Consider the following 27,308-nt stretch of genomic DNA (forward strand, 5'->3'; position numbering starts at 1 on the left):
ATTTGAAAAAGTCACAATGCTGTAGAAATTACATTGGAATTGACTTTAGAGCAGTCAGTGTACAGCTTGTATCGTAGCAGGTGTCATTGCCATCACAGCCAGTATTGTCTGAACACAAGTGAAGTGAATTATATTTATATAGCGCTTTTCTCTAGTGACTCAAAGCGCTTTTACATAGTGAAACCCAATATGGAAGTTCCATTTAAAGCAGTGTGGGTGGCACTGGGAGCAGGTGGGTAAAGTGTAGAGATGTCCGTCAGCCGATAAATGCTTTGAAATGTAATATCAGAAATTATCGGTATCGTTTTTTTTTATTATCGGTATCGTTTTTTTTTTTTTTTAATTAAATCAACATAAAAAACACAAGATACACTTACAATTAGTGCACCAACCCCAAAAAACCTCCCTCCCCCATTTACACTCATTCACACAAAAGGGTTGTTTATTTCTGTTATTAATATTCTGCTTCCTACATTATATATCAATATATATCAATACAGTCTGCAAGGGATACAGTCCGTAAGCACACATGATTGTGCGTGCTGCTGCTCCACTAATAGTACTAACCTTTAACAGTTAATTTGAGTCATTTTCATTAATTACTAGTTTCTATGTAACTGTTTTTATAATGTTTTACTTTCTTTTGTATTCAAGAAAATGTTTAATTTATTCATCTAATTTTTTTAAAAGGACCTTATCTTCACCATACCTGGTTGTCCAAATTAGGCATAATAATGTGTTAATTCCACGACTGTATATATCGGTATCGGTTGATATCGGTATCGGTAATTAAAAGAGTTGGACAATATCGGAATATCGGATATCGGCAAAAAGCCATTATCGGACATCCCTAGTAAAGTGTCTTGCCCAAGGACACAACGGCAGTGACTTGGATGGCGAAAGCGGGAATGGAACCTGGAACCCTCAAGTTGCTGGCACGGCCGCTCTACCAACTGAGCTGTACCGCCCGTATAGTGAGAAACAGGTGCAGTAAAAAAAAGACATTAAAAGAATCTAATCAATTCACATCCGAATCCTAATTCTTATTCATCGCAATTATAAATCAATTCATAATTAAAAGATTGATTACATTTTTTTTTTTTTTTTTTTAAATTTGATTAAATTTATATATTTTTTAATACTTTTTTAGGCATTTTCCATGCAACTACAAGGAAATTTTCTAGCCTGTCGCTTTTTTTTTTTTTTTTTTTTAAGTTTTATTATTACACCAAATAATAGAATAATTATGTATAAGTTATCACACAACTCTTATGCTTAAAGGCCGTTGCTATAGTTATTATCAATTGTGCTGAAGTTGTACTTTTCTATCTGTGCAAAGGCACAACTTGTGGTCTTGCTTTGCAAAGTTTTCTCTTGTCAGCAGTTTGGTTCCAGACCCTGCCTGCTGACAGCCAAGGACGGACATCGAGTACCTCGGCGCGGACAGGACGGAGACAGGGCGAAATCACGAGTGTCGGCACATTTCCATTCTGAATAATCACGTATTGTGTCTACTGGGGGCTGCTTGCAGCCTCAGTGATGTTAATTAGGGACCTCCCAAATAAATAGAGGAGCACGTGGGACTGTACCTTAGAGCGTAGGGGGAAACTGTAACTGAGTGTACAGCTCAATACGTCTCTCCTCATGAGTAAAATTCAACTCTGTCTCTGCTTGATTCCTTCTTGTCTTGTGTAATAAATAGTTCGGTGTTTGAACCTGACATTACCGGAATTATCGGAATCTGATTAAATTGCTAGGGTGCCCAAAGATTCACACCCCTAAATAGGGTTGCAAAGGGGTGGAACATTTCCGGAAACCACGGGAAGATAAGCTCGGGAAGTTTGGAAATATTGACCATTTTTTGATTATTCAAAGTTGGACACAGTCCATGGGAATTAATGGGAATATATGGGTATTAATGGGGAATTAACGGAAATTAACAGGAAATTAGGGGTAATTTATACTAACCATCATATACAGACATAAATATAAACATTTTGTGGTCATAATAAGCAGACATGCATGCAAACATTTGTGATACAAAATTTATTTTTGTGAGCAGAACTTCAACATCAAAAATATTTAAAGCATTTTTTTACTATAATAAACTCCGTAAATTGCTTTGAAAAAGTGTCATAATTATACCAAACACATTGCGAGAAGTAGTCGGACTCGAGAGTCGTGTTGAATCAAGAATAAATTCTGTATGGAATCATCACCCCAGGAATCGTTGGGTACCTAAAGATTCACACCCTTAATAGCGATGCACTAAAAAATTGTTAAAATAAATACATCAATTCACATTTGAATCGCGATTGTCATTCATTTCGACTCTAAATCGATTACATTTTTTTGTAAATCATTAATCGATTTAGAGTCGAAATGAATGACAATCAGTGCCTGGTAGGAACGGCGGGATTTAATCGGTGCCAAAAAACGTACCGAATTCGGTACCATCCCTATTTACAATTGAGTACCACTGAGGCTCATACGGCCCAAAAATGGGTCCTATGGTTAAGAAACGCTGCTCTAAAGTACATCCAAGTTTCGTGGCCATGGTATTGTTCCTTCAGAAGATATATGGAAGTAGTGCACTCATTTCTGAGAGATACTGCCATTGAACGCAACTTACAATTCGGCTCTTGAGGCATCCCCTCCAAATCCCTCCAAGCTTCCGGAAGTCATGTTGAGCAGCATCGACCTCTTGGCTACAACACAAACACAACATTGAGATGTTTTTATGTACACACGTATGTACGTAGGTATACTGTACATACAGTGGTGGTCAAAAGTGTACATACACGTGTAAAGAACATCATGTCATGGCTGTCTTGACTTTACAATCATTTCTTATTTTGTTGTGATGTAGTGATTGGAGCACATACTTGTTGGTCACCAAAAACATTCATGAAGTTTGCTTCTTTTATGAACTTATTATGGGTCTACTGAAAATGTGAGGGTCAAAAGTATACATACAGCAATGTTAATATTTGCTTACATGTCCCTTGGCAAGTTGACCTGCAATAAGGCGCTTTTGGTAGCCATCCACAAGCTTCTGCTTGACCACTTGACCACTAAATTGCTGCAGTTCTGCTAAATGTGTTGCTTTTCTGACATGGACTTGTTTCTTCAGCATTGTCCACACCTTTAAGTCAGGACTTTGGGAAGGCCATTCTAAAACCTTCATTCTAGCCTGATTTAGCCATTCCTTTACCACTTTTGAGGTGTGTTTGGGGTCATTGTCCTGTTGGAACACCCAACAAGACCCAACCTCCGGGCTGATGATTTTAGCTTGTCCTGAACAATTTGGAGCTAATCGTCCTTTTTCATTGTCCCATTTAAAGCAGCAGTTCCATTGGCAGCAAAACAGGCCCAGAGCATAATACTGCCACCACCATGCTTGACGGTAGTGTTGCGTTGACTAGCATTCCTCCAATGGGGAATTCAAATTCAAAAACGTAATTTAAAACATTTGTATGCACGTACAACACTTAAGACCTTCAGTATATCAGTATGTGGAATTAAATTATGGAATGGATTAAGCAAAGCAATCAAACAATGTACTAATATGATACACTTCAAGAAACTCTTCAAACTTAAAGTGTTTACAAAGTACAATGAAGACGAACCATGACAAACATTCTGAATTTATTTCATCCATCCATTCATTCATTCTTAAAGTAATCTTACTTATCTCATCATATGAAATATGACTTACTTCACCAATTATTATTATTAAATTCTTACTATTATTTATTTATTTATTTTTATTGTAATTACTTATGGAGTTTATTGTGAAAAAATTGTGAACAGGAAGTGAACAAAAAGTTTTGCAACTGTTATGTAAAGAAAAGGGGTAGGATTAAATAAGCTCTGCTTCTTCCTACTCCTTTTCGAACATGTTGAAAAGAAACTGGAAATTGTGATGTATCATGTTGTATGCTTGCATGTTCGAAATAAACTCAAAACTCAAACTCAAATTGCTAGTCTTTCCCAGATTCTTTTTATGGCAATAAGCTGATGTTTATATTCAATCACCAGGCAGAAGTTGGTATTTTGTGATTTATTCTCCAAGCTTAGAGGACAAACGTGAGACCAATTTAGTACACCAGCGTTCCCTCGCCCGGTCTAGCTCGGTCTCTTCCAACCCACGGAAGTGCTGTGATCTTCCCTCTGTCCCTCGCCCCCACTCCCATTGTTTAGACTACTCCGAGTTATCTCTAGTCTGACACATTCCAATCTAGAAGGCCGACACCTTACTATGAGACTCAAAAGAAGGAAGAATACTAGCTATTCTTTATATGACTATAGGAGTTTAGAAAGAAGTAACACTTAAATATGGATATGATTCTGATCTGCTTCCAACAGTAGGCATGGTGTTTCTGGGATTAAAGGCCTCACCTTTTCTCCTCCAAACATATTGCTGGGTATTGTGGCCAAACAGCTCCATTTTTGTTTCATCTGACATCACATGGACAAAGATAAGACCTTCTGGAGGAAACTAAAATGGAGCTGTTTGGCCACAATACCCAGCAATATGTTTGGAGGAGAAAAGGTGAGGCCTTTAATCCCAGGAACACCATGCCTACAGAGAGTAAATGGGACAATGAAAAAGGAGGATTAGCTCCAAATTGTTCAGGAAAAGCTAAAATCATCAGCCCGGAGGTTGGGTCTTGTTGGGTGTTCCAACAGGACAATGACCCCAAACACACCTCAAAAGTGGTCAAGGAATGGCTAAATCAGGCTAGAATGAAGGTTTTAGAATGGCCTTCCCAAAGTCCTGACTTAAAGGTGTGGACAATGCTGAAGAAACAAGTCCATGTCAGAAAAGCAACACATTTAGCTGAACTGCAGCAATTTAGTGGTCAAGTGGTCAAGCCGAAGCTTGTGGATGGCTACCAAAAGCGCCTTATTGCAGGTCAACTTGCCAAGGGACATGTAAGCAAATATTAACATTGCTGTATGTATACTTTTGACCACCACATTTTCAGTAGAGCCATAATAAATTCATAAAAGAAGCAAACTTCATGAATGTTTTTGGTGACCAACAAGTATGTGCTCCAATCACTACATCACAACAAAATAAGAAATGATTGTAAAGTCAAGACAGCCATGACATGATGTTCTTTACAAGTGTATGTACACTTTTGACCACCACTGTACATACATATGAACATATACATACGCATACATATATACATAGATATATACACACACAATTATATATACAGTACACAGACACCCACCAGAAAGAGTGTCCCTCAGTTTGATGGAGTCCTGGGTTACATCTTCTTCTGCTGCTTCTTCTTCTTCTTCCCTAGGATGCAGCATAGAACACAAACTTTGAAGAGTAGTCCATTTTCTAAGTAAATGTTCCACCCCAATACCCGTTGTTGCGGCAGTCATCTATCCACTCCCTCATGATGGCGTGGTAGGTGTCCAGGTCGATGGAGACATCTTTGCGCTCGGGGTCCAGCATGTTGCAGAGATCCTCCAGTCCACTGTCCTCAGGGTGGCGGCTGGTGGTGTGTCGCAGGTAGTCCACGATGTGAGACACGTACACTTTGCCTGAACAACGGAGGGCTTCATGTATTACTACTACTATTTCTAACTCTGGACGTGTGAATGTCCTATCTACGTACGCCAGCCTCCGGTACACCTGAGTGGACCTGAACTGCTTGAATGTCCAGGGTGAGTGGAGTGTGTAGATGTTGGAATGCTTCTGCTTTAATGAGAAATGTGCGATATGCAGAACTTATTATTGTTATTATCATCAATGTGAGAATGTTGGACATTCACACATTGATAATAATAATAGATTTTTTTTTTTGGGCGTAGAATCTTACGTGTGAATGTTGGACATTGTCACAATAAATAAGATTCTACACCAAAAACATAATCTATTTATTATTATTATCATTATTGTGTGAATGTCCAACATTCACACATCAAGATTCTACACCAAAAAAAAAATCTATTTAGTATTATTATTAATGTGTGAATGTCCAACATTCACACACTAAGATTCTACACCAAAAAAATAATGTATTATTATGAATGTCCTACATTCACACATTAAGATTCTACACCAAAAATCATCTATTAATTATTATTATTGTGAGAATGTCCAACATTCACACATAAGATTCTCCACCAAAAATCATCAATTTATTATTATTATTATCAATGTGTGAATGTCCAACATTCATACATTAAGATTCTAAACAAACAAAAATATTATTAATTATGATTGTGAGAATGTCCAACATTCACACATTAAGATTCTACACCAAAAATCATTACTTATTATTATTATTGTGAGAATGTCCAACATTCACACACAAGATTCGACACCAAAAATCATTAATTATTATTATTATTATGAGAATGTCCAACATTCACACACAAGATTCTACACCAAAAAATCATTTATTATTATTATTATCAATGTGTGAATGTTGGACATTCACACATTAAGATTCTACACCAAAAAAAATCAATTTATTATTATTATTATTAATGTGTGAATGTCCAACATTCACACATTAAGATTATACACCAAAAAAATAATGTATTATTATTATTATTATGAATGCCCTACATTCACACATTAAGATTCTACACCAAAAATCATCTATTAATTATTATTATTGTGAGAATGTCCAACATTCACACATACGATTCTCCACCAAAAATCAATTTATTATTAAATTTATTATTATTATTATCAATGTGTGAATGTTCAACATTCATACATTAAGATTCTAAACAAACAAAAATATTATTATGAATGTGAGAATGTCCAACATTCACACATTAAGATTCTACACCAAAAAAAATCATGTATATATTATTATTATTATCGTGAGAATGTCCAACATTCACACACAAGATTCGACACCAAAACAAATTTATTATTATTATTATGAGAATGTCCAACATTCACACACAAGATTCTACATCAAAAAATAATTTATTATTATTATTATTATCAATGTGTGAATGGCCAACATTCACACATTAAGATTCTACACCAAAAAAATCATGTGTTTATTATGAGAATAATAATAATGTGAGAATGTCCAACTCATCAGAGGTGTCACATCTGATGAAGGCTGCAGAAGCAAGATAGCCGAAACTTGTCAGGTACAAATCTTTACCTTACTAGCCTATATAAATCAACCACTTATAAATACACATTAGTAGGCTAAATGAACCCCTTCAACATATTATTATTATCAATGTGTGAATGTCCAACATTCACACACAAGACTCTACACCAAAAATCATCTATTTATTATTATTATTATTGTTGTGAGAATGTCCAACAATCACACACAAGACTACACTAAAAATCATCTATTTATTATTATTATTACTGTTGTGAGAATGTCCAACATTCACACACAAGACTCTACACCAAAAATCATCTATTTATTATTATTATTGTTGTGAGAATGTCCAACATTCACACACAAGACTCTACACCAAAAATCATCTCTTTATTATTATTATTACTGTTGTGAGAATGTCCAACATTCACACACAAGACTCTACACCAAAAATCATCTATTTATTATTATTATTATTGTTGTTGTGTGAATGTCCAACATTCACACACAAGACTCTACACCAAAAATCATTTATTATTATTATTATTATTGTTGTGAGAATGTCCAACATTCACACACAAGACTCTACACCAAAAATCATATATTTATTATTATTATTATTATTATTATTGTTGTTGTGTGAATGTCCTACACCAAAAATCATCTATTTATTATTATTATTGTTGTGAGAATGTCCAACATTCACACACAAGACTCTACACCAAAAATCATCTATTTATTATTATTATTATTATTGTTGTTGTGAGAATGTCCAACATTCACACACAAGACTCTACACCAAAAACCATATATTTATTATTATTATTATTATTATTATTGTTGTGTGAATGTCCAACATTCACACACAAGACTCTACACCAAAAATCATATATTTATTATTATTATTATTATTATTGTTGTGTGAATGTCCAACATTCACACACAAGACTAAACCAAAAATCATCTATTTATTATTATTATTATTGTTGTGTGAATGTCCAACATTCACACACAAGACTCTACACCAAAAATCATATATTTATTATTATGATTATTGTTGTTGTGTGAATGTCCAACATTCACACACAAGACTCTACACCAAAAATCATCTATTTATTATTATTATTATTATTATTGTTGTGTGAATGTCCAACATTCACACACAAGACTCTACACCAAAAATCATTTATTATTATTATTATTATTGTTGTGAGAATGTCCAACATTCACACACAAGACTCTACACCAAAAATCATATATTTATTATTATTATTATTATTATTGTTGTTGTGTGAATGTCCTACACCAAAAATCATCTATTTATTATTATTATTGTTGTGAGAATGTCCAACATTCACACACAAGACTCTACACCAAAAATCATCTATTTATTATTATTATTATTATTGTTGTTGTGAGAATGTCCAACATTCACACACAAGACTCTACACCAAAAACCATATATTTATTATTATTATTATTGTTGTGTGAATGTCCAACATTCACACACAAGACTCTACACCAAAAATCATATATTTATTATTATTATTATTATTATTGTTGTTGTTGTGTGAATGTCCAACATTCACACACAAGACTAAACCAAAAATCATCTATTTATTATTATTATTATTATTGTTGTGTGAATGTCCAACATTCACACACAAGACTACACCAAAAATCATATATTTATTATTATGATTATTGTTGTGTGAATGTCCAACATTCACACACAAGACTCTACACCAAAAATCATCTATTTATTATTATTATTATTATTATTATTATTGTTGTTGTGAGAATGTCCAACATTCACACACAAGACTCTACACCAAAAATCATATATTTATTATTATTATTATTGTTGTGTGAATGTCCAACATTCACACACAAGACTCTACACCAAAAATCATCTAATGTTGGACATTCACACACAAGACTACACCAAAAATCATCTATTTATTATTATTATTATTGTTGTGAGAATGTCCAACATTCACACACAAGACTCTACACCAAAAATAATCTATTTATTATTATTATTATTATTATTATTATTGTTGTTGTGAGAATGTCCAACATTCACACACAAGACTCTACACCAAAAATCATATATTTATTATTATTATTATTGTTGTGTGAATGTCCAACATTCACACACAAGACTCTACACCAAAAATCATCTATTTATTATTATTATTATTATTATTGTTGTTGTGTGAATGTCCAACATTCACACACAAGACTCTACACCAAAAATAATCTATTTATTATTATTATTATTATTATTATTATTATTATTATTATTATTATTATTGTTGTTGTGAGAATGTCCAACATTCACACACAAGACTCTACACCAAAAATCATATATTTATTATTATTATTGTTGTGTGAATGTCCAACATTCACACACAAGACTCTACACCAAAAATCATCTATTTATTATTATTATTATTATTATTGTTGTGTGAATGTCCAACATTCACACACAAGACTCTTCACACACCAAAAATCTTATATTTATTATTATTATTATTATTATTATTATTATTATTGTTGTGAGAATGTCCAACATTCACACACAAGACTCTACACCAAAAATCATATATTTATTATTATTATTATTATTGTTGTGTGAATGTCCAACATTCACACACAAGACTCTACACCAAAAATCATCTATTTATTACTATTATTATTATTATTGTTATGTGAATGTCCAACATTCACACACAAGACTCTACACCAAAAATCTATTATTATGGGCATATTTGGGGAGAATTATTCTTAAAAACTACAAAAAAAATGATAGAAAATGTGAACTTTTCAAATGCAGGGCAAGTGGGCTTACTATTATTATTTCGAATACTAAATACTGGTATCATATCTGTATGTATCATATATGCTAATGTGAATTTTAAAAATGGCCGATATTGGAAAAAGATGGATACTGATCCGAATGCCAAATATTGGTGCCAATAATCAATCAATACAATGTTTTTTGTTCAAGTGAAACATTTGCGCCCTCATAAAGGTCAGAAGTTGAACGAGGCAACATACAGTATGTCCACTTATAGACACAAAATACTTTTTATCACTACTGAAGTTTGAGTGACTGGCTGGAGTGTGTGTGTGTGTGTGTGTGTGTGTGTGTGTGTGTGTGTGTGCGTGCGTGCGTGCGTGCGTGTTACCTCTGCGCTGCGTGTCGCAGGCGTGGAAGATGGTGTCCAGCAGATTCTCCTCGCAGATGAGGCTGACTTCTGCCATGTTGTTGTCGTCTCCTGTGCAAGGAGCAGACAGGAAGCACATGATGCAGACGCTCCTCCAGGCTGCTTCAATAACAACCACTTCAAAAGGTCAACCACCTCAACGCTTTTTTATTTTTACTTTGTGCCAATGGAATATTGCAGGAAGAAATGCATTTTTACTCCCCAAAAAATATTTATCCGAACAAACTTTGGAAGTGGAGTTAGAAGGACGTGAAAGGCACAAAGAGTCATTGATGCAGAAATAAAGCACCGTGGTACTTCCTGTGGTTCTTGCTAATTAGTCCACATTTGTGTACACTCACGAGCTTTAGCCTCAAGCACTTGTGATGATTGCAATCAATTCATCAGAATATATAATCATATATATAATAAAAATAAACTGGGGCCATCCATCCATCCATTTTCTACCGCTTGTCCCTATTGGGGTGGCGGGGGGTGCTGGAGCCTATCTCAGCTGCATTCGGGCGGAAGGCGGTGTACACCCTGGACAAGTCGCCACCTCATCACAGGGCCAACACAGATAGACAACATTCACACTCAAATTCACACACAAGATTCTACACCAAAAAAAATCATCTATTTAGTGTTATTATTAATAATATTAGTGTGTGAATGTCCAACATTCACACATTAAGATTCTACACCAAAAATCTATTTATTATTATTATTGTGTGAATGTCCAACATTCACACGTCAAAATTCTACACCAAAAAATCATGCATTATTATTATTGTGAGAATATCCAACATTCACACGTAAGATTCCACACCAAAAAAAACATTCATTATTATTATGAATGTGTGAAAGTCCAACATTCACATATTAAGATTCTACACCAAAAAACCATTATTATTATTGTGAGAATGTCCAACATTCACACATAAGATTCTACACCAAAAGAATAATCTATTTATTATTATTATTAGCAATGTGTGACTGTCCAACATTCATACATTAAGATTCTACACCAAAAAATAATCTATTTATTATTATTATTATTATTATTATTATTATTATTATTATTATGTGAGAATGTCCAACATTCACACACACAAGACTCTACACCAAAAATCTATTTATTATTATTGTGTGAATGTCCAACATTCACACATTAAGATTCTACACCAAAAAAATCATGTATTATTATTATTATTATTGTTGTGAGAATGTCCAACATTCACATATAAGATTCCACACCAAAAAAAACCCCATTCATTATTATTATGAATGTGTGAATGTCCAACATTCACATATTAAGATTCTATACCAAAATAATCATCTATTTATTATTATTATTATTAGCAATGTGTGACTGTCCAACATTCATACCTTAAGATTCTACACCAAAAAATCATCTATTTATTATTATTATTATGTGAGAATGTCCAACATTCACACACACAAGACTCTACACCAAAAATCTATTTATTATTATTGTGTGAATGTCCAACATTCACACATTAAGATTCTACACCAAAAAATCATCTATTTATTATTATTATTATGTGAGAATGTCCAACATTCACACACACAAGACTCTACACCAAAAATCTATTTATTATTATTGTGTGAATGTCCAACATTCACACATTAAGATTCTACACCAAAAAAATCATGTATTATTATTATTATTATTATTGTTGTGAGAATGTCCAACATTCACACATAAGATTCCACACCAAAAAAAACCATTCATTATTATTATGAATGTGTGAATGTCCAACATTCACATATTAAGATTCTACACCAAAAGAATCATCTATTTATTATTATTATTAGCAATGTGTGACTGTCTAACATTCATACATTAAGATTCTACACCAAAAAAATCATCTATTTATTATTATTATTATTATTATTATTATTATTGTGAGAATGTCCAACATTCACACACACAAGACTCTACACCAAAAATCTATTTATTATTATTGTGTGAATGGCCAACATTCACACATAAGATTCTACACCAAAAAAATCATGTATTATTATTATTATTATTATTGTTGTTGTGAGAATGTCCAACATTCACACATAAGATTCCACACCAACAAAAACCATTCATTATTATTATGAATGTCCAACATTCACATATTAAGATTCTACACCAAAAAATCATCTACTTATTATTATTGTGCTATTGTGTTATTATGTATTGTCCAACATTAATAATCTATTTATTATATTATTATTATTATCAATGTGTGACTGTCCAACATTCATACATTAAGATTCTACACCAAAAAAGCATCTATTTATTATTATTATTATGTGAGAATGTCCAACATTCACACATTAAGATCCTACACCAAAAACCTATGTATTATTATTATTATTGTGTGAATGTCCAACATTCACATATCAAGATTCTACACCAAAAAAATCATGTATTATTATTATTATTATTAATATGAGAATGTCCAACATTCATACATTAAGATTCTACACAAAAAAAAACTATTATTATTATGAATGTCCAACATTCACACATCAAGCTTCTACACCAAAAAAAATCATTATTATTGTGAGAATGTCCAACATTCACACATAAGATTCCACACCAAAAAAATCATCTATTTATTATTATTACTATCAATGTGTGAATGTCCAACATTCCTACATTAAGATTCTACACCAAAAAAAACACTTATTATTATTATGAAAGTGGGAAAGTCCAACATTCACACATTAAGATTCTACACAAAAAAAACCTAATTATTATTATGAATGTGTTAATGTCCAACATTCACACATTAAGATTCTACACCAACAAAATAATTTATTATTATTTTTATTATTATTATTATTATTGTGAGAACGTCCAACATTCACACAAAAGATTCCACACCAAAAAAACCATCTATTTATTATTATTACTATCAATGTGTGAATGTCCAACATTCATACATTAAGATTCTACACCAAAAAAAAAACATTTATTATTATTATGAAAGTCCAACATTCACACATTAAGATTCGACACAAAAAACCCTAATTATTATTATGAATGTGTTAATGTCCAACATTCACACATTAAGATTCTACACCGACAAAATCATTTATTATTATTTGTATTATTATTATTATTATTGTGAGAACGTCCAACATTCACACAAAAGATTCCACACCAAAAAAACCATCTATTTATTATTATTACTATCAATGTGTGAATGTCCAACATTCATACATTAAGATTCTACACCAAAAAAAAACTTTATTATTATTATTATTATGAAAGTGGGAAAGTCCAACATTCACACATTAAGACTCTACACCAAAAAAATCATTTATTATTATTTGTATTATTATTATTATTGTGAGAATGTCCAACATTCACACATAAGATTCTACACCAAAAAATAATCTATTATTATTATGAATGTGTGAATGTCCAACATTCACACATTAAGATTCTACACCAAAAAATAATCTATTTATAATAATAATAATTATTATTATTATTAATATTATCTGAGCATGTCCAACATTCACACACACAAGACTCTACACCAAAAATCTATGTATTATTATTATTGTGTGAATGTCCAACATTCACACATTAACATTCTACACCAAAAAATCATGTACCGGTATTATTATTACTATTATTGTGAGAATGTCCAACATTCACACATAAGATTCTACACCAAAAAATAATGTATTATTATTATTACTATTATTGTGAGAATGTCCAACATTCACACATAAGATTCCACTCCAAAAAAAATAATCTATTTATTATTATTATTATCAATGTGTGGTTGTCTAACATTCATACATTAAGATTCTACACCAAAAAAAACATTATGAATGTGTGAATGTCCAACATTCACACATTAAGATTCTACACCAAAAATATAATCTATTTATTATTTTTATTATTATTATTATTGTGAGAATGTCCAACATTCACACAAGATTCTACACCAAAAAAAATAAATCTATTTATTATTATTATTATCAATGTGTGAACGTCCAACATTCATACAATAAGATTCTAAATGAAAAAAAATGTTTTTTTATTATCATTATTATGAATGTGAGAATGTCCAACATTCACACATTAAGATTCTACACCACAAATCATCTATTGATTATTATTATGGGCATAATTGGGGAGAATTATTCTTAAAAACTACGAAAAAATTGATAAAACAATTAAACTTTTCAAATGCAGGGTAAATGGGCTTACTATTATAAATTTTCAATAATAAAATAAACTGGGGCGTTGCACCAAATTCTGGGACCCCATACACAAGGCTCCTGATGGGGGCCCCCATCCCACCCCAAAGCCAACATCCCAAACAAACACACTTGGCATGTTTACATGCACTAAAAAAACGCACTGATTTAATTGAAACCATTGTATCAAAACACATGTAAAAGTTAGATTAAAGAAATTACAATATCTACAATGTAACCTTTTTGACCTCGGGGCCCAACTTTTCCACTACAAGGGGCCCAGAGCCCACTGGAATATTTACACTGAATTAGTAACGTCACGCTTTTTCTTAACCATATTCAACAATTATATCTTACCTACTTACAGTTTACAACCATGTCATTAATTAATCACAAAAGATTATCATCAAGGCTTAGGTCAGACTGATTACAAATATAAATCAAATATACTGCAAAAGAAGGGATGAATTAAAAACTGATAAACACATTTACACACAATTATAGTGCTGAAATAAATGAATTTGCAGGTTATTTTAGCTAATAATCATTATGCAAGATCTAGCATGTTGCATTCAATGTTTATTCCCATTAATTCCCATTGAAAGTTTCCAACTTTAAATATATTCACGGAATTTTGCAACCCTAGACGCAACCATTAAGAGTCGTTACAAATAATTGCGATTCATCCAAAAATTGATTTTTTTTGACACCCCATAAAACCATGTTTCTAGCATTTGCGGTTTGGGCCTACCTCCGTCTCCCAGGGACAGTCTTTTGACTACCAGGGCAGGATAGGGCAGGTCCGAGTCTGAGGAGTTCCCCGTGTTGGCAGAGCTGAAGTTGAGGCAGTAGGACCTGGTGCTGGTGCTGGTGCTGGTGCTGGTGCTGGTGCTGGTGCTGGGCATGGGGGTGAAGGTGCAAGAGAGCGGTGGGCTCTCGCTGGCCTCAGTCTGGGCGCCGCTGCCAGCGAACACCGGGGAACGGGAGTCTTTGGAGTGGCCGGAGGGGGTGGAGCAGTACCTCTGCCAGGCTTTGAAGGGCTTCACGTCGCTGCCAAAGGTGCTGGTGATGGTGTAGGTGACGTTGGCCGGCGTGGGGGAGGGGCTCGCGGGGGTGCAGGGCGGCACAGGGGGACCCATGTTGTTCTGGGGATGAGCAGAGCTGGGCATCTTCTGATGCTGATGCTGGTCTTTGCAGCGGGCGCCCTTCTTCAGGATGGCTTCCAGGTTGCGCCTGAGGCCGCACTGCGGGCTGTCGAAGCTGCTGGAGGAGAGCTTGGGGATCTGGAAGGGGGAATTGGGCTCGCGGTCACCGCGCCAGCGAATGGTCTGCAGCTTGCGGCAGATGCTGTCCACCGGGTTGTGGCGTCGCCTCGGAAGCCGGCTGTAGTAATCCATGAGGCTGGAGTCTGACGGAAAATAGCCTTTTTTCAACATTTCATAGCATATGAACCCAATGCAGATGTATCTACCGGTAATTTATTCAGTGGTTAAGACGGGGGTGTCCAAAGTGCGGCTCAGCAGCACAGTCTAACAATACTACTACAAAAAAGGCGGAGTAAAAGAGCAAACAGGTGAAATATAACCAGAAAATAACACAAAAGCTGCCATGACAGCTGTATTTATTTATTTTTTTTAAACGGTCATCGCTCAAAAAATAATGTATTAAAATCAGTGTTGTGAGTTATTGATTTATTTAAGGCTCCAATTACTTACAAATATTCCATTTTAAAATATTTGGGGGGAAAATATTGCCTATTTTGTGCATTTGCCATAAAAAACAAGACAGTTTTATTGGACAAAAAGAGCACAACACTTCTTTTTTTTTTTTATTATAACTACTGATAATCAACAAAGTTGATCTATTATTGCTCAAATAATAATGAATTAAAATTAATATTATGAATTATCGACCCATTTAAGGCTCCAATTGCTTCATATCAAATAATCCACATTTGACATTTTTGTTGGGGAAAAACATTTAGTCAAAATTTGGTCAAAAAGGGCATAAAACAAATATTTTTTTTATATATAAAAACAATCGACAAAACGTTGAAAGGGTTAAAAGTACTGAATTAATGAATATACTGTGTGTATATATATATATATATATATATATATATATATATATATATATATATATATATATATATATATATACACACACACACACACACACAGTGTTTCCCATAAACTGTCAAGATACGTGGCTATGGGCGTGACTATGGGCGTGGTCACCATGACATCATCGAGTAATTTGCATAATTTACTACAATATGATTTTGTCTAAAAAGGCTAAAAAAATGTATACTTACTAATTAATAATAACAGTTTTGTTTTAAACGTCCATCCATCCATCCATTTTACAATATAATTACAACACTTTATGTACATATTTATATACAGATTTGAACAATAAGTTATTCACTGAAATATATTTATTAATTGTGGTTCTTACAAAAAATATATCTTATAAAAATATAAAAGCTAAAATGTCTCTTAAAGCTCTGCCCCTTTAATTAGTGCATACTAAATAATTTAACTTTAGCTTACTACTACAACCATATTATTTACCAGCAACATAAAGTGAAACAGAGGCAGAGGTGTCCTGTGGCAGGACAGTCAGTAACAAATAAACAGAAAACAGTAGTTGTGGTAGATAGACACAAAGCTTCATCAAACATCTGATCCACTGAACAAAGAGCTCCAAAAATCTTGATCCTACACTTTTCTTTTGTAAAGTAAATCTGAACAGCCGATATGGGCATCTACATCAACTATATGATTTGCCTGAGAAGCTGGACAGGACAAAAAAATAAAAATAAATAAATAAAATAAAATAAAATACAATTATTATTTTTTTTTTTTGTGGCGGCCTTAATTCTTTCGTGGCGGGCCGCAACAAATAAATGAATGTGTGGGAAACACTGAGATATATATATATATATATATATATATATATATATATATATATATATATATATATATATATATATATATATATATATATATATATATATATATATATATATATATATATATATATATATATATACACACACACACACGCACAGGACTGTCTCAGAAAATTAGAATATTGTGATAAAGTTCTTTATTTTCTGTAATGCAATTAAAAAAACAAAAATGTCATACATTCTGGATTCATTACACATCAACTGAAATATTGCAAGCCTTTTATTATTTTAATATTGCTGATTATGGCATACAGCTTAAGAAAACTCGAAAATCCTATCTCAAAAAATTAGAATATTTCCTCAGACCAAGTAAAAACAAAAGATTTATAACAGCAAAACAAAATCAAACATTTGAATGAATGCACTCAGTACTTGGTTGGGAATCCTTTTGCACGGATTACTGCATCAATGCGGCGTGGCATGGAGGCAATCAGCCTGTGGCATTGCTGAGGTGTTATGGATGCCCAGGATGCTTCAATAGCGGCCTTTAGCTCATTTGCATTATTGGGTCTGGTGTTTTTCAGCTTCTTCTTCACAATACCCCACAAATTCTCTATGGGGTTCAGGTCAGGGGAGTTGGCAGGCCAATGGAGGACAGTAATGCCATGGTCAGTACACCAGTTACTGGTGGTTTTGGCACTGTGGGCAGGTGCCAGATCATGCTGGAAAATTAAATCCTCATCTCCATAGAGCTTTTCAACAGATGGAAGCATGTAGTGCTCTAAAATCTCTTGGTACACAGCTGCATTGACTCTGGACTAGATGAAACACAGTGGACCAACACCAGCAGCTGACATGGCTCCCCAAACCATTGCTGACTGTGGGAACTTCACACTGGATTTCAAGCAACTTGGATTTTGCTCCTCTCCAGCCTTCCTCCAGACTCTAGCGCCTTGACTTCCAAATGAAATACAAAACTTGCTCTCGTCTGAAAACAGGACTCTGGACCACTCTGCAACTGTCCAGTGCTTCTTTTCCATAGCCCAAGTCAGACGCTTCTAGAGATTTTAGAGCACTACATGCTTCCATCTGTTGAAAAGCTCTATGGAGATGATGATTTCCTTTTCCAGCATGATCTGGCACCTGCCCACAGTGCCAAAACCAGCAGTAACTGGTGTACTGACCATGGCATTACTGTCCTCCATTGGCCTGCCAACTCCCCTGACCTGAACCCCATAGAGAATTTGTGGGGTATTGTGAAGAAGAAGCTGAAAGACACCAGACCCAATAATGCAAATGAGCTAAAGGCCGCTATTGGAGCATCCTGGGCATCCATAACACCTCAGCAATGCCACAGGCTGATTGCCTCCATGCCACGCCGCATTGATGCAGTAATCCGTGCAAAAGGATTCCCAACCAAGTACTGAGTGCATTCATTGACATTTTCAAATGTTTGATTTTGTTTTGCTGTTATAAATCTTTTTTTTTTACTTGGTCTGAGGAAATATTCTCATTTTTTGAGATCTGATTTTTGAGTTTTCTTAAGCTGTATGCCATAATCAGCAATATTAAAATAATAAAAGGCTTGCAATATTTCAGTTGATGTGTAATGAATCCAGAATGTATGACATTTTTGTTTTTTTAATTGCATTACAGAAATTATATATATATATATATATATATATATATATATATATATATATATATATATATATATATATATATATATATATATATATATATATATATATATATAACATAAAATGTATGACTGGGGCCCTTTTAGAGCCCCAATCATTTTTTTTAAACCGACATTGCTCAAATAATAATGAATTAAAATTAATGTTATGAATTATTGACCCATTTAAGGCTCCAAATACTTCACATCAAATTATTTCCTTTTAATTTTTGGGGGGGAAAATATTGCATATTTTGTGTCGTCTTTGACAAAAAGAGCATAAAACGAAATAAAATATAACTTCATAACCAATAGTTACCTGCAGTTGATCCAAGTGATTAATAATTTAATATATACACATAAGAGTTTTTTTTATTTATTTTTTTACATTTTTACAACTGAGACCCTTCTAGGACCAAAGTTGAGGGGAGCCCTAAAGATGAAAAAAATCTTTATTGAAATTGGTTTTGAAAATGAAAAATATTAAAATGGCCCCGCATGCTTTATTTGTCAGTGTGTGGCCCTCGGTGGAAAAAGTTAGGCCCCTCTGTGTTGGAGATAAGCTGCTTGTTGTCAATAATACACAACAAACATTGTAATATACTTAACATAGCAAATTAACAAGCAGTCAGGTTGAGTATTAATTGTTATTGGCTGCAGTTATGATGATAATGTAAATACAAGACTTAATTAGGCTTAAAGGTCTAATTAGGCAGCAGGTGTGCAGAGTTAACGAGCTAATTATTCAGCTGGGGCACTAATGTTTCTTCAGTTGCCACTTTGTTGATCAAATAATACGATTAATCGTCGAACAATGCAGTAGTCGTCGACTAAAAAGACAATCATTCCACGTACCAGTTAAGGGGAAAGTACTTCTTTTCCGCTTTTCCACCACTCGAGACTCCGAAGGCAGCAGTTAGACACCAAATAAATCACTTTACCTCGAGTTGTGTTCACAAAAGACACAAAATGAATTTTAGTTTAGAGTTTGTGTTTCCGTCAAGAGCTTGATTGGAAAAATCTCCGATGGAACCGTCCGCGACACGCGCATGCGCAGTAAGTAGCCAGGATGCACCTGTTGAAAAGCTTGGCGGGGAGATCAGGACGCTTAAAAGTCAGCCCACAGCGACACTATGCGGCCAAAAGGTGGAACTACACCCACTCACTGACACAAGCTCTTATTCTAGCCCACAGCGACACTATGCGGCCAAAATGTGGAACTACACCCACTGACACAAGCTTTTATTCAAGCCCACAGCGACACTATGTGGCGAAAAGGTGGAACTACACCCACTCACTGACACAAGCTCTTATTCTAACCCGCAGCGACACTATGCGGCCAAAACGTGGAACTACACCCACTGACAATAGCTCTTATTCTAGCAATACACTGAGGGCCTCTGAAAAATTAATACATATTTTCATTTTCACAATCAATAAAAAATATATTTTTACAATCTTCACTCAAGTTTGGTCCCTGAAGGGTCTTTAGTGATAAAAATGTTAATAATAAGTATATATATATATATATATTTTTTTTAATTCAAAGTTTAAAACGTTTAGATCAACTTCAGGGCCATCTGTCGTTACAAAGTTTTTTTTAACTTGATTTTACGTTTTATGCGTAATATTTTGTACACAAAATATTTTTAAAAAACAAACACATTCTAATTCAAATAAATATTTGATGTGAAGTAATTGGGAACTTCAATAGGTCAGTAATTTATAGTATTCATTATTAGTTTTGAGCAATGACAGTTTAAAAAAAAAAACCCCAATAAATCCCACTCATAAAAAATATTAAAAATAAGTCATATATTTTATATTTTCCAACGCTGCACTCTCTAGATAAACTTTAGATCTTTCCGTCGATTATACGTTTTTATAATTTGTTTCATTGTTTTTTTTTACAATGTTTTATGCCATTTTTGTCAAATAAAACAGTTTTTTTTAAGGCAAAAAGACAAAACATGTAATATTTCCCCCCAAAAAAATGTCAAAGTAAATTGATGTGATGTGAAGTAATTAAATAGGTCAATAATTCATTACAGTGATTTTAATTAATTATTATTTTTTGAGTTTAGAAACCAAAAATCCAATTAAAATAATTGGGGATCCAAAAATGAGTCATACATTTTATTTTTTTACTCTCAACACTTCAGTCTCTAGATCCACTTCAAATGTATCCATCAATCGATGGATTTATGTCAGGTGCTCATGTGTGCAGTTGCACATTCAAGCCACAAGATGTCGACAGAGCTTTTGGATTTTATGAGACTTCACATGTTATTGTTAATTTTCCTTAGTGTGTAAATGTGGATATATTTTGTGTCAAGTGCTCATGTGTGCAGTTGCACATTTAAGCCACAAGATGTCGACAGAGTTTTTGGATTTTATGAGACTTCACATGTTATTGTTAATTTTCCTTAGTGTGTAAATGTGGATATATTTTGTGTCAAGTGCTCATGTGTGCAGTTGCACATTTAAACCACAAGATGTCAATATATTTTTTGTTTTTATAAGATGTTATTAATGATTCATTGGTGTGTAAATGTGGATATATTTTATGTCAAGTGCATATGTTTGCAGTTGCACATTTAAACCACAAGATGTCGACAGAGTTTTGGTTTCTATGAGAGGTTATTTGTTAATTATTCCTTAGTGTGGAAATGTGGATATATTTTGTGCGAGTGTCAGAGTGAAATTAACTTTAAAACATTTAAATCCTGCAGGTGCATTTCTCTATGTAGACCAAATGATGCAATCTTACTGGTGCAAATACATAAATAAATAAATAAGAAAATGATAATATTGGGGGTGAAAGTGTGCTTTCTCACAGTCTGATTACAACCACCTAGACCAGGTAAGCACAATTATTCATCAATGATTTACTTATCTTATATTGTGTTAGTATACATTGTAATGTACAATTGTAATGTGTAAACACTTTATCTCGAATATTTCACAATGCAACTAATTTTTGAAAAATATTACATATTTTGTGTTTTTACCCTAACAAATGTTACAAAAAGTATAAAACATAATACAAACGTTATATCTATAGGTAAGTCGGAAGCTGATTATGAATGTATCTGTTTATTGGCATCAAGAGTGTCATTGTCAGTGATCAAAATTAGATTATAGTTGTTATGAATTATTTACCAATTCAAAGATGTAAATGCCTCATTCTAAGTATACTACTTTGTAACAAATATTTGGAAAATATTGCATATTTTGCATTTTTCTCAGAACAATTTTTACAAAAAGAGCATAAAACATAAAAAAACATGAACAAATTTAAAAACGTTATATCTATGAGTAGGTCAGAAGCTGTTGAAAGATTTGAAGAGTTGAAAGTTAAAAAAATCAAAAAAAATCGTACAAGACTTACACTTTAAAGAGTTTGTCCATTTTTCAGTACAAAAATGTGATTTTTTTTGTATAAAACTGTCATTGCTCCAAAAATAATAATGTATCAAATTCGATTTATTTACTAATTCAAGGATGTAAATACCTCATCTCCAATATTCCACTTTGTAACTACATTTTGAATAATACTCCATACTTTGTGTGTTTCCTATAAAAAAAATGTTTTACAAAAAGAGCATAAAACATTAAAAACTTTTTTTAAAAAAGATAACTTTGTATCTATAGATGGATCGGAAGGTGTTCAAAGATTTGAAAAAAAACCCCATTGACTTAGTTGTGACACTTATTATAAGTGCATTTCAGAGCTTGAGTGTGATTTTTTATTTTATTTTTGTATAAAATGGTCATTGCTCCAAAAATAATAATGTATCAAAATCAGTGCTATGAATTATTTTCCAATTCAAGAATGTAAATAACTCCATCCATCCATCCATTTTCTACCGCTTATCCAAAGTGAGGTCGCGGGGGCAGTAGCCTAAGCAGGGAAGCCCAGACTTCCCTCTCCCCAGCCACTTGGTCCAGCTCCTCCTGGAGGAGGATCCCGTCTTCCCTGTGGCCTCCTACCGGTCGGACGTGCCCTAAACACCTCCCTAGGGAGGCGTTCGGGTGGCATCCTGACCAGATGCTCACCTTATCTCTAAGAGAGAACCCTGGTGGAGGAAACTCATTTGGGCCGCTTGTACCCGTGATCTTGTCCTTTCGGTCATAACCCAAAGCTCATGACCGTAGGTGAGGATGGGAACGTAGATCGACCAATAAATTGAGAGCTTTGCCTTCCGGCTCAGCTCCTTCTTCACCACAACGGATCGATACAGCGTCCGCATTACTGAAGACGCCGCACCGATCCGCCTGTCGATCTCACCATCCACTCTTCCCTCACTCGTCAACAAGACTACGAAATACTTGAATTCCTCCACTCGGGGCAGGGTCTCCTCCCCAACCCGGAGATGGCACTCCACAGAACCATGGACTCGGACTCGGAGGCGCCGATTGTAAAATATGTGGATGGAGAGGGGGTGTGACGTTCATATGTTGTCAATATTCAGTGTTTTATCCTTCATAGTTAATATTGTAACATTCTTTATTTTCATGTACATTCTAGGTGTCTCATTCAGTAATAAAAAGGAGAATTCCATTCCGTTTTTTTCAGGCGGTCTGTCATAATTTTCTCTTAAGGCCCAAGCTGTTTGTTTACATGCTTTTTTTATTTCTCTTTGCTATTTGGGCTTATTGGACTCTAATTAGAATAAAAACTAAGAATCATCTTTTGATATGATGTACTTAGTCCATAAGTACACAAACGTGTACTTCATGTTTAGTGACATGCTAATTCTTATTTTTACACTTTTTCCCCCCCAAATTCCATTGTATGTTATACTCTTCTGACACCACCAGATGGCAGTATAAGTGTCCATAAGACCCCAATTCAGTAGTGTACACAATTTTGGAAATAAGAGCTAAAAGGTGCTGTCCACGCATGTGGCCACTAAGTCTTTAGAGCAGGGGTGTCAAACTCATTTTAGATCGGGGGCCACATGGAGAAAAATCTACTCCCAAGTGGGCCGGACTGGTAAAATCACGGCATGATAACTTAAAAATAAAGACAACTTCACATTGTTTTTTTTGGTTTAAAAATAGAACAAGCACATTCTGAAATTGTACAAATAATAATGTTGTTGTTTTTTTACACTTACATGTTGCGGTTAATAGTATTCTATCTTCATTTGTTGTTACTTATACTTTCTGAATAAATGTGATAATGTTCATCAGTCAACTCATTGGTGTTAAGTTTCAATCTATCAAGATAAAAAATTTACATCAAAATCAAATTACAGGATGTTATTTATGTAGTTTGCTCATTTTCCTCGACTGATGTGGTTTATTTTGTACATATGTAGCATCATCTACAAAGATAAAAATAATTGCTATTGTGACATCTAGTGGACACATTTAGAACAGCAGTTTCTTTCATTCAAAAATTTCCGTTCATTTTTATACTTAGCAAACTCATCCCACGGGCCGGATAAAACCTGTTCGCGGGCCTGATCCGGCCCGTGGGCCGTACGTTTGACACCCCTGCTTTAGAGGTTTTTAACGTTTTTAGCTTTCAATCAATCAATCAATCAATCAATCAATCAATCAATCAATTAAAGTGTATTTTACGTAGCCCTTAATCACAAGTGTCTCAAAGGGCTGCACAAGCCACTACGACATCCTCTGCTCAGATCCCACATCAGCAACATGTTGGCGCCGCTGTAGTGGCTGCTGGTTGTAGGAGCTCTAGGCTCTAATGTGCCTTCCTTTGTGTTCTTGACCTTTCCCTCTTCTTTTCACCTCTTTTTTGCCCTTTTATGTGACCTTTTTTGTCTGCTCATGGCCTTGTTTGCACCGGAGATCAACTGCTGGCTGCCCGTGTGCAGAGATTGTGAGGTTTTGTATTAGTGTTCCTAAAAATCAGATATACCGGCCCCCAGACACATTTTTTTGGTAACTTCAGTTTGTTGCTTCAAGGTTCTGAAACGTGCATCTTTGCATGCCGGGACGCCAATTTTTTGTATGCTAAAGCTTCCCAGATCAATCACCTACCCTCAGTCACCTGTCAATCACCTACCCTGAGTCACCTGTCAATCACCTACCCTCAGTGGGCGATCCAACAGCAGCATTTTCAGCCCTGCTAATCCCTCCAGTAGAAGATGTTCCTCTGGTTATAAATCCACGTGTCTGACTCAACACAAAAGAGGCCCTGAAGGCATCATTGAGCAATGTTTGGTTGGATCCATACAGTCGATCACATCCACTTGCCTTTGCAGTCCACTCAGCAGCTCACGCTAAGTAGCTGCAGCTTTCTTTTCTGACCCCCACTGGATTATGGCGATTATAGCGCTCACACCCGGGACTTTTACTACGTGGCACAACTCTGGAGCTTCATTTGGCTCTTTCTTACCAAAGATGTTTTGGACACTCCTTTTTTTTTTGCCTTTGAATTTTGTAAACTGGATTATTATTATTATTATTTTTTGCATCAAATTATGCTAACCATTGAATTGAATAAAAAAAGGGTGAGCAAAATGTGTGTGTATAAAAAGTATTTGTTAAAAAAAAGAAGTGTATAAAACATTCGGTGTAAAACAAATCAGTTTATGAAAGTAAAGTGTAAAAAACTGAAGTGTGCAAAAAAAAAACAACAGTTTATATAAACCCAGTGTAAGAGAAATACGTGCACAGAAATTGAGTGTCAAAAAAATTAAGTGGCTAAAACAGGCAGTTTGTAAAGATTTAGTGTAAAAAATAAATAATCCAGTGTAAAAAATCAGTGTATGAAAATTTAGTGTAAAAAATTAAGTGTACAAAAATTAAGTGTAAAAAAAAATCAGTTAGTAAAAAAATCAGTGTATAAAACATTAGCTAGTAAAAAAATCAGTGTAAAAAAAGTGCATAAAAATTAAGGGTTAAACAAGTCAGTGTATTCAAATGTATGTGAAAAAATAGTGCTTAAAAAAATCAGTGTAAAAAATTCGTGTGTAAAAATTCTGTGTAAAAAAAAAAATGTTTGAAAAATCAGTGTAAAAAAAAAAATCCAGTGTAAAAAAATCAAAATTTAGTGTAAAAAATTAAGTGTACAAAAATTAAGTTAAAAAAAAAAATTCAGTTAATAAAAAAATCGGTGTAAAAAATCAGTGTATAAAACATTAGCTAGTAAAACAATCATCAGTGCATAAAAATTAAGGGTTAAACAATTCAGTGTATGAAATTTATGTGTGAAAAAATAGTGCATAAAAAAATCAGTGTAAAAAATTTGTGTGTAAAAATTCTGTGTAAAAAAAATGTTTGAAAAATCAGTGTAAAAAAAAAAATCCAGTGTAAAAAAATCTAAATTTAGTGTAAAAAATTAAGTGTACAAAAATTAAGTTTAAAAAAAAAAATTCAGTTAATAAAAAAATCGGTGTAAAAAATCAGTGTATAAAACTTTAGCTAGTAAAACAATCATCAGTGCATAAAAATTAAGGGTTAAACAATTCAGTGTATGAAATTTATGTGTGAAAAAATTGTGCATAAAAAAAAATCAGTGTATAAAATGTGTGTGTAAAAATTCTGTGTAACTTTCTTTTTTTTTTTTAAATCAGTGTAAAAAATTGGTGTATAAAAATTCTGTGTAAAAAAAAAATTGTTTAAAAAAAATCAGTGTAAAAAAAAATCCAGGGTAAAAAATCAGTGTGTGAAAATTTAGTGTAAGAAATTAAGTGTACAAAAATTAAGTGTAAAAAAAATCAGTTAGTAAAAAAATCGGTGTAAAAAAATTAGTGTATAATAGCCAGTAAAAAAATCTGTGTAAAAAAAAAATTAGTGCATAAAAATTAAGGGTTGAACAATTCAGTGTATGAAATGTTTAGGTAAAAACATAGTGCATAAAAAAATCAGTGTAAAAAATTTGTGTTTAAAAATTCCGTGTAAAAAAAACAGTTTTTAAAAAATGAGTGTAAAAAATTGGTGTGTAAAAATTATATGTAAAAAAAAAAATTGTTTAAAAAATCAGTGTAAAAAATTGGTGTATAAAAATTCTGTGTAAAAAAAAAATTGTTTAACAAATCAGTGCATAAAAATTAAGGGTTAAACAATTCAGTGTATTAAAATGTATGTGTAAAAAAATAGTGCGTAAAAAATTAGTTTAAAAAATGTGTGTAAAAATTCAATGTAAAAAAAAAAAATTGTTTAAAAAATCAGTA

The 27,308-nt window shown here is 33.4% G+C and overlaps 1 protein-coding gene across 11 annotated transcripts in view; it reads right to left on the minus strand.

The window, feature by feature from the left end:
- Positions 1–25,401, minus strand: part of lrmp (lymphoid-restricted membrane protein) — a 114,664-nt gene extending 89,263 nt beyond the window's left edge. For 9 of the 11 annotated variants that reach the window (XM_062066508.1, XM_062066505.1, XM_062066511.1 and 6 more), the window contains exons 1-6: positions 20,011–20,243; positions 15,315–15,971; positions 10,307–10,396; positions 5,388–5,568; positions 5,247–5,317; positions 2,633–2,708 (exon numbers count right to left, since the gene is read on the minus strand). In XM_062066508.1, the coding sequence (XP_061922492.1) occupies positions 2,633–2,708; positions 5,247–5,317; positions 5,388–5,568; positions 10,307–10,396; positions 15,315–15,960 (1,064 nt within the window). In that variant the 5' untranslated portion in view covers positions 15,961–15,971; positions 20,011–20,243. Of the gene's footprint in view, positions 1–2,632; positions 2,709–5,246; positions 5,318–5,386; positions 5,569–10,306; positions 10,397–15,314; positions 15,972–20,010; positions 20,244–25,220 lie in introns of those variants that run through there. The other 2 variants (XM_062066501.1, XM_062066504.1) reach the window with 2 other exon arrangements.
- Positions 25,402–27,308: the final 1,907 nt, after the last annotated feature.

The sequence above is a fragment of the Entelurus aequoreus genome, linkage group LG12, assembly GCF_033978785.1.
Source record: "Entelurus aequoreus isolate RoL-2023_Sb linkage group LG12, RoL_Eaeq_v1.1, whole genome shotgun sequence".
NCBI classification, from domain to species: Eukaryota; Metazoa; Chordata; class Actinopteri; order Syngnathiformes; family Syngnathidae; genus Entelurus; species Entelurus aequoreus.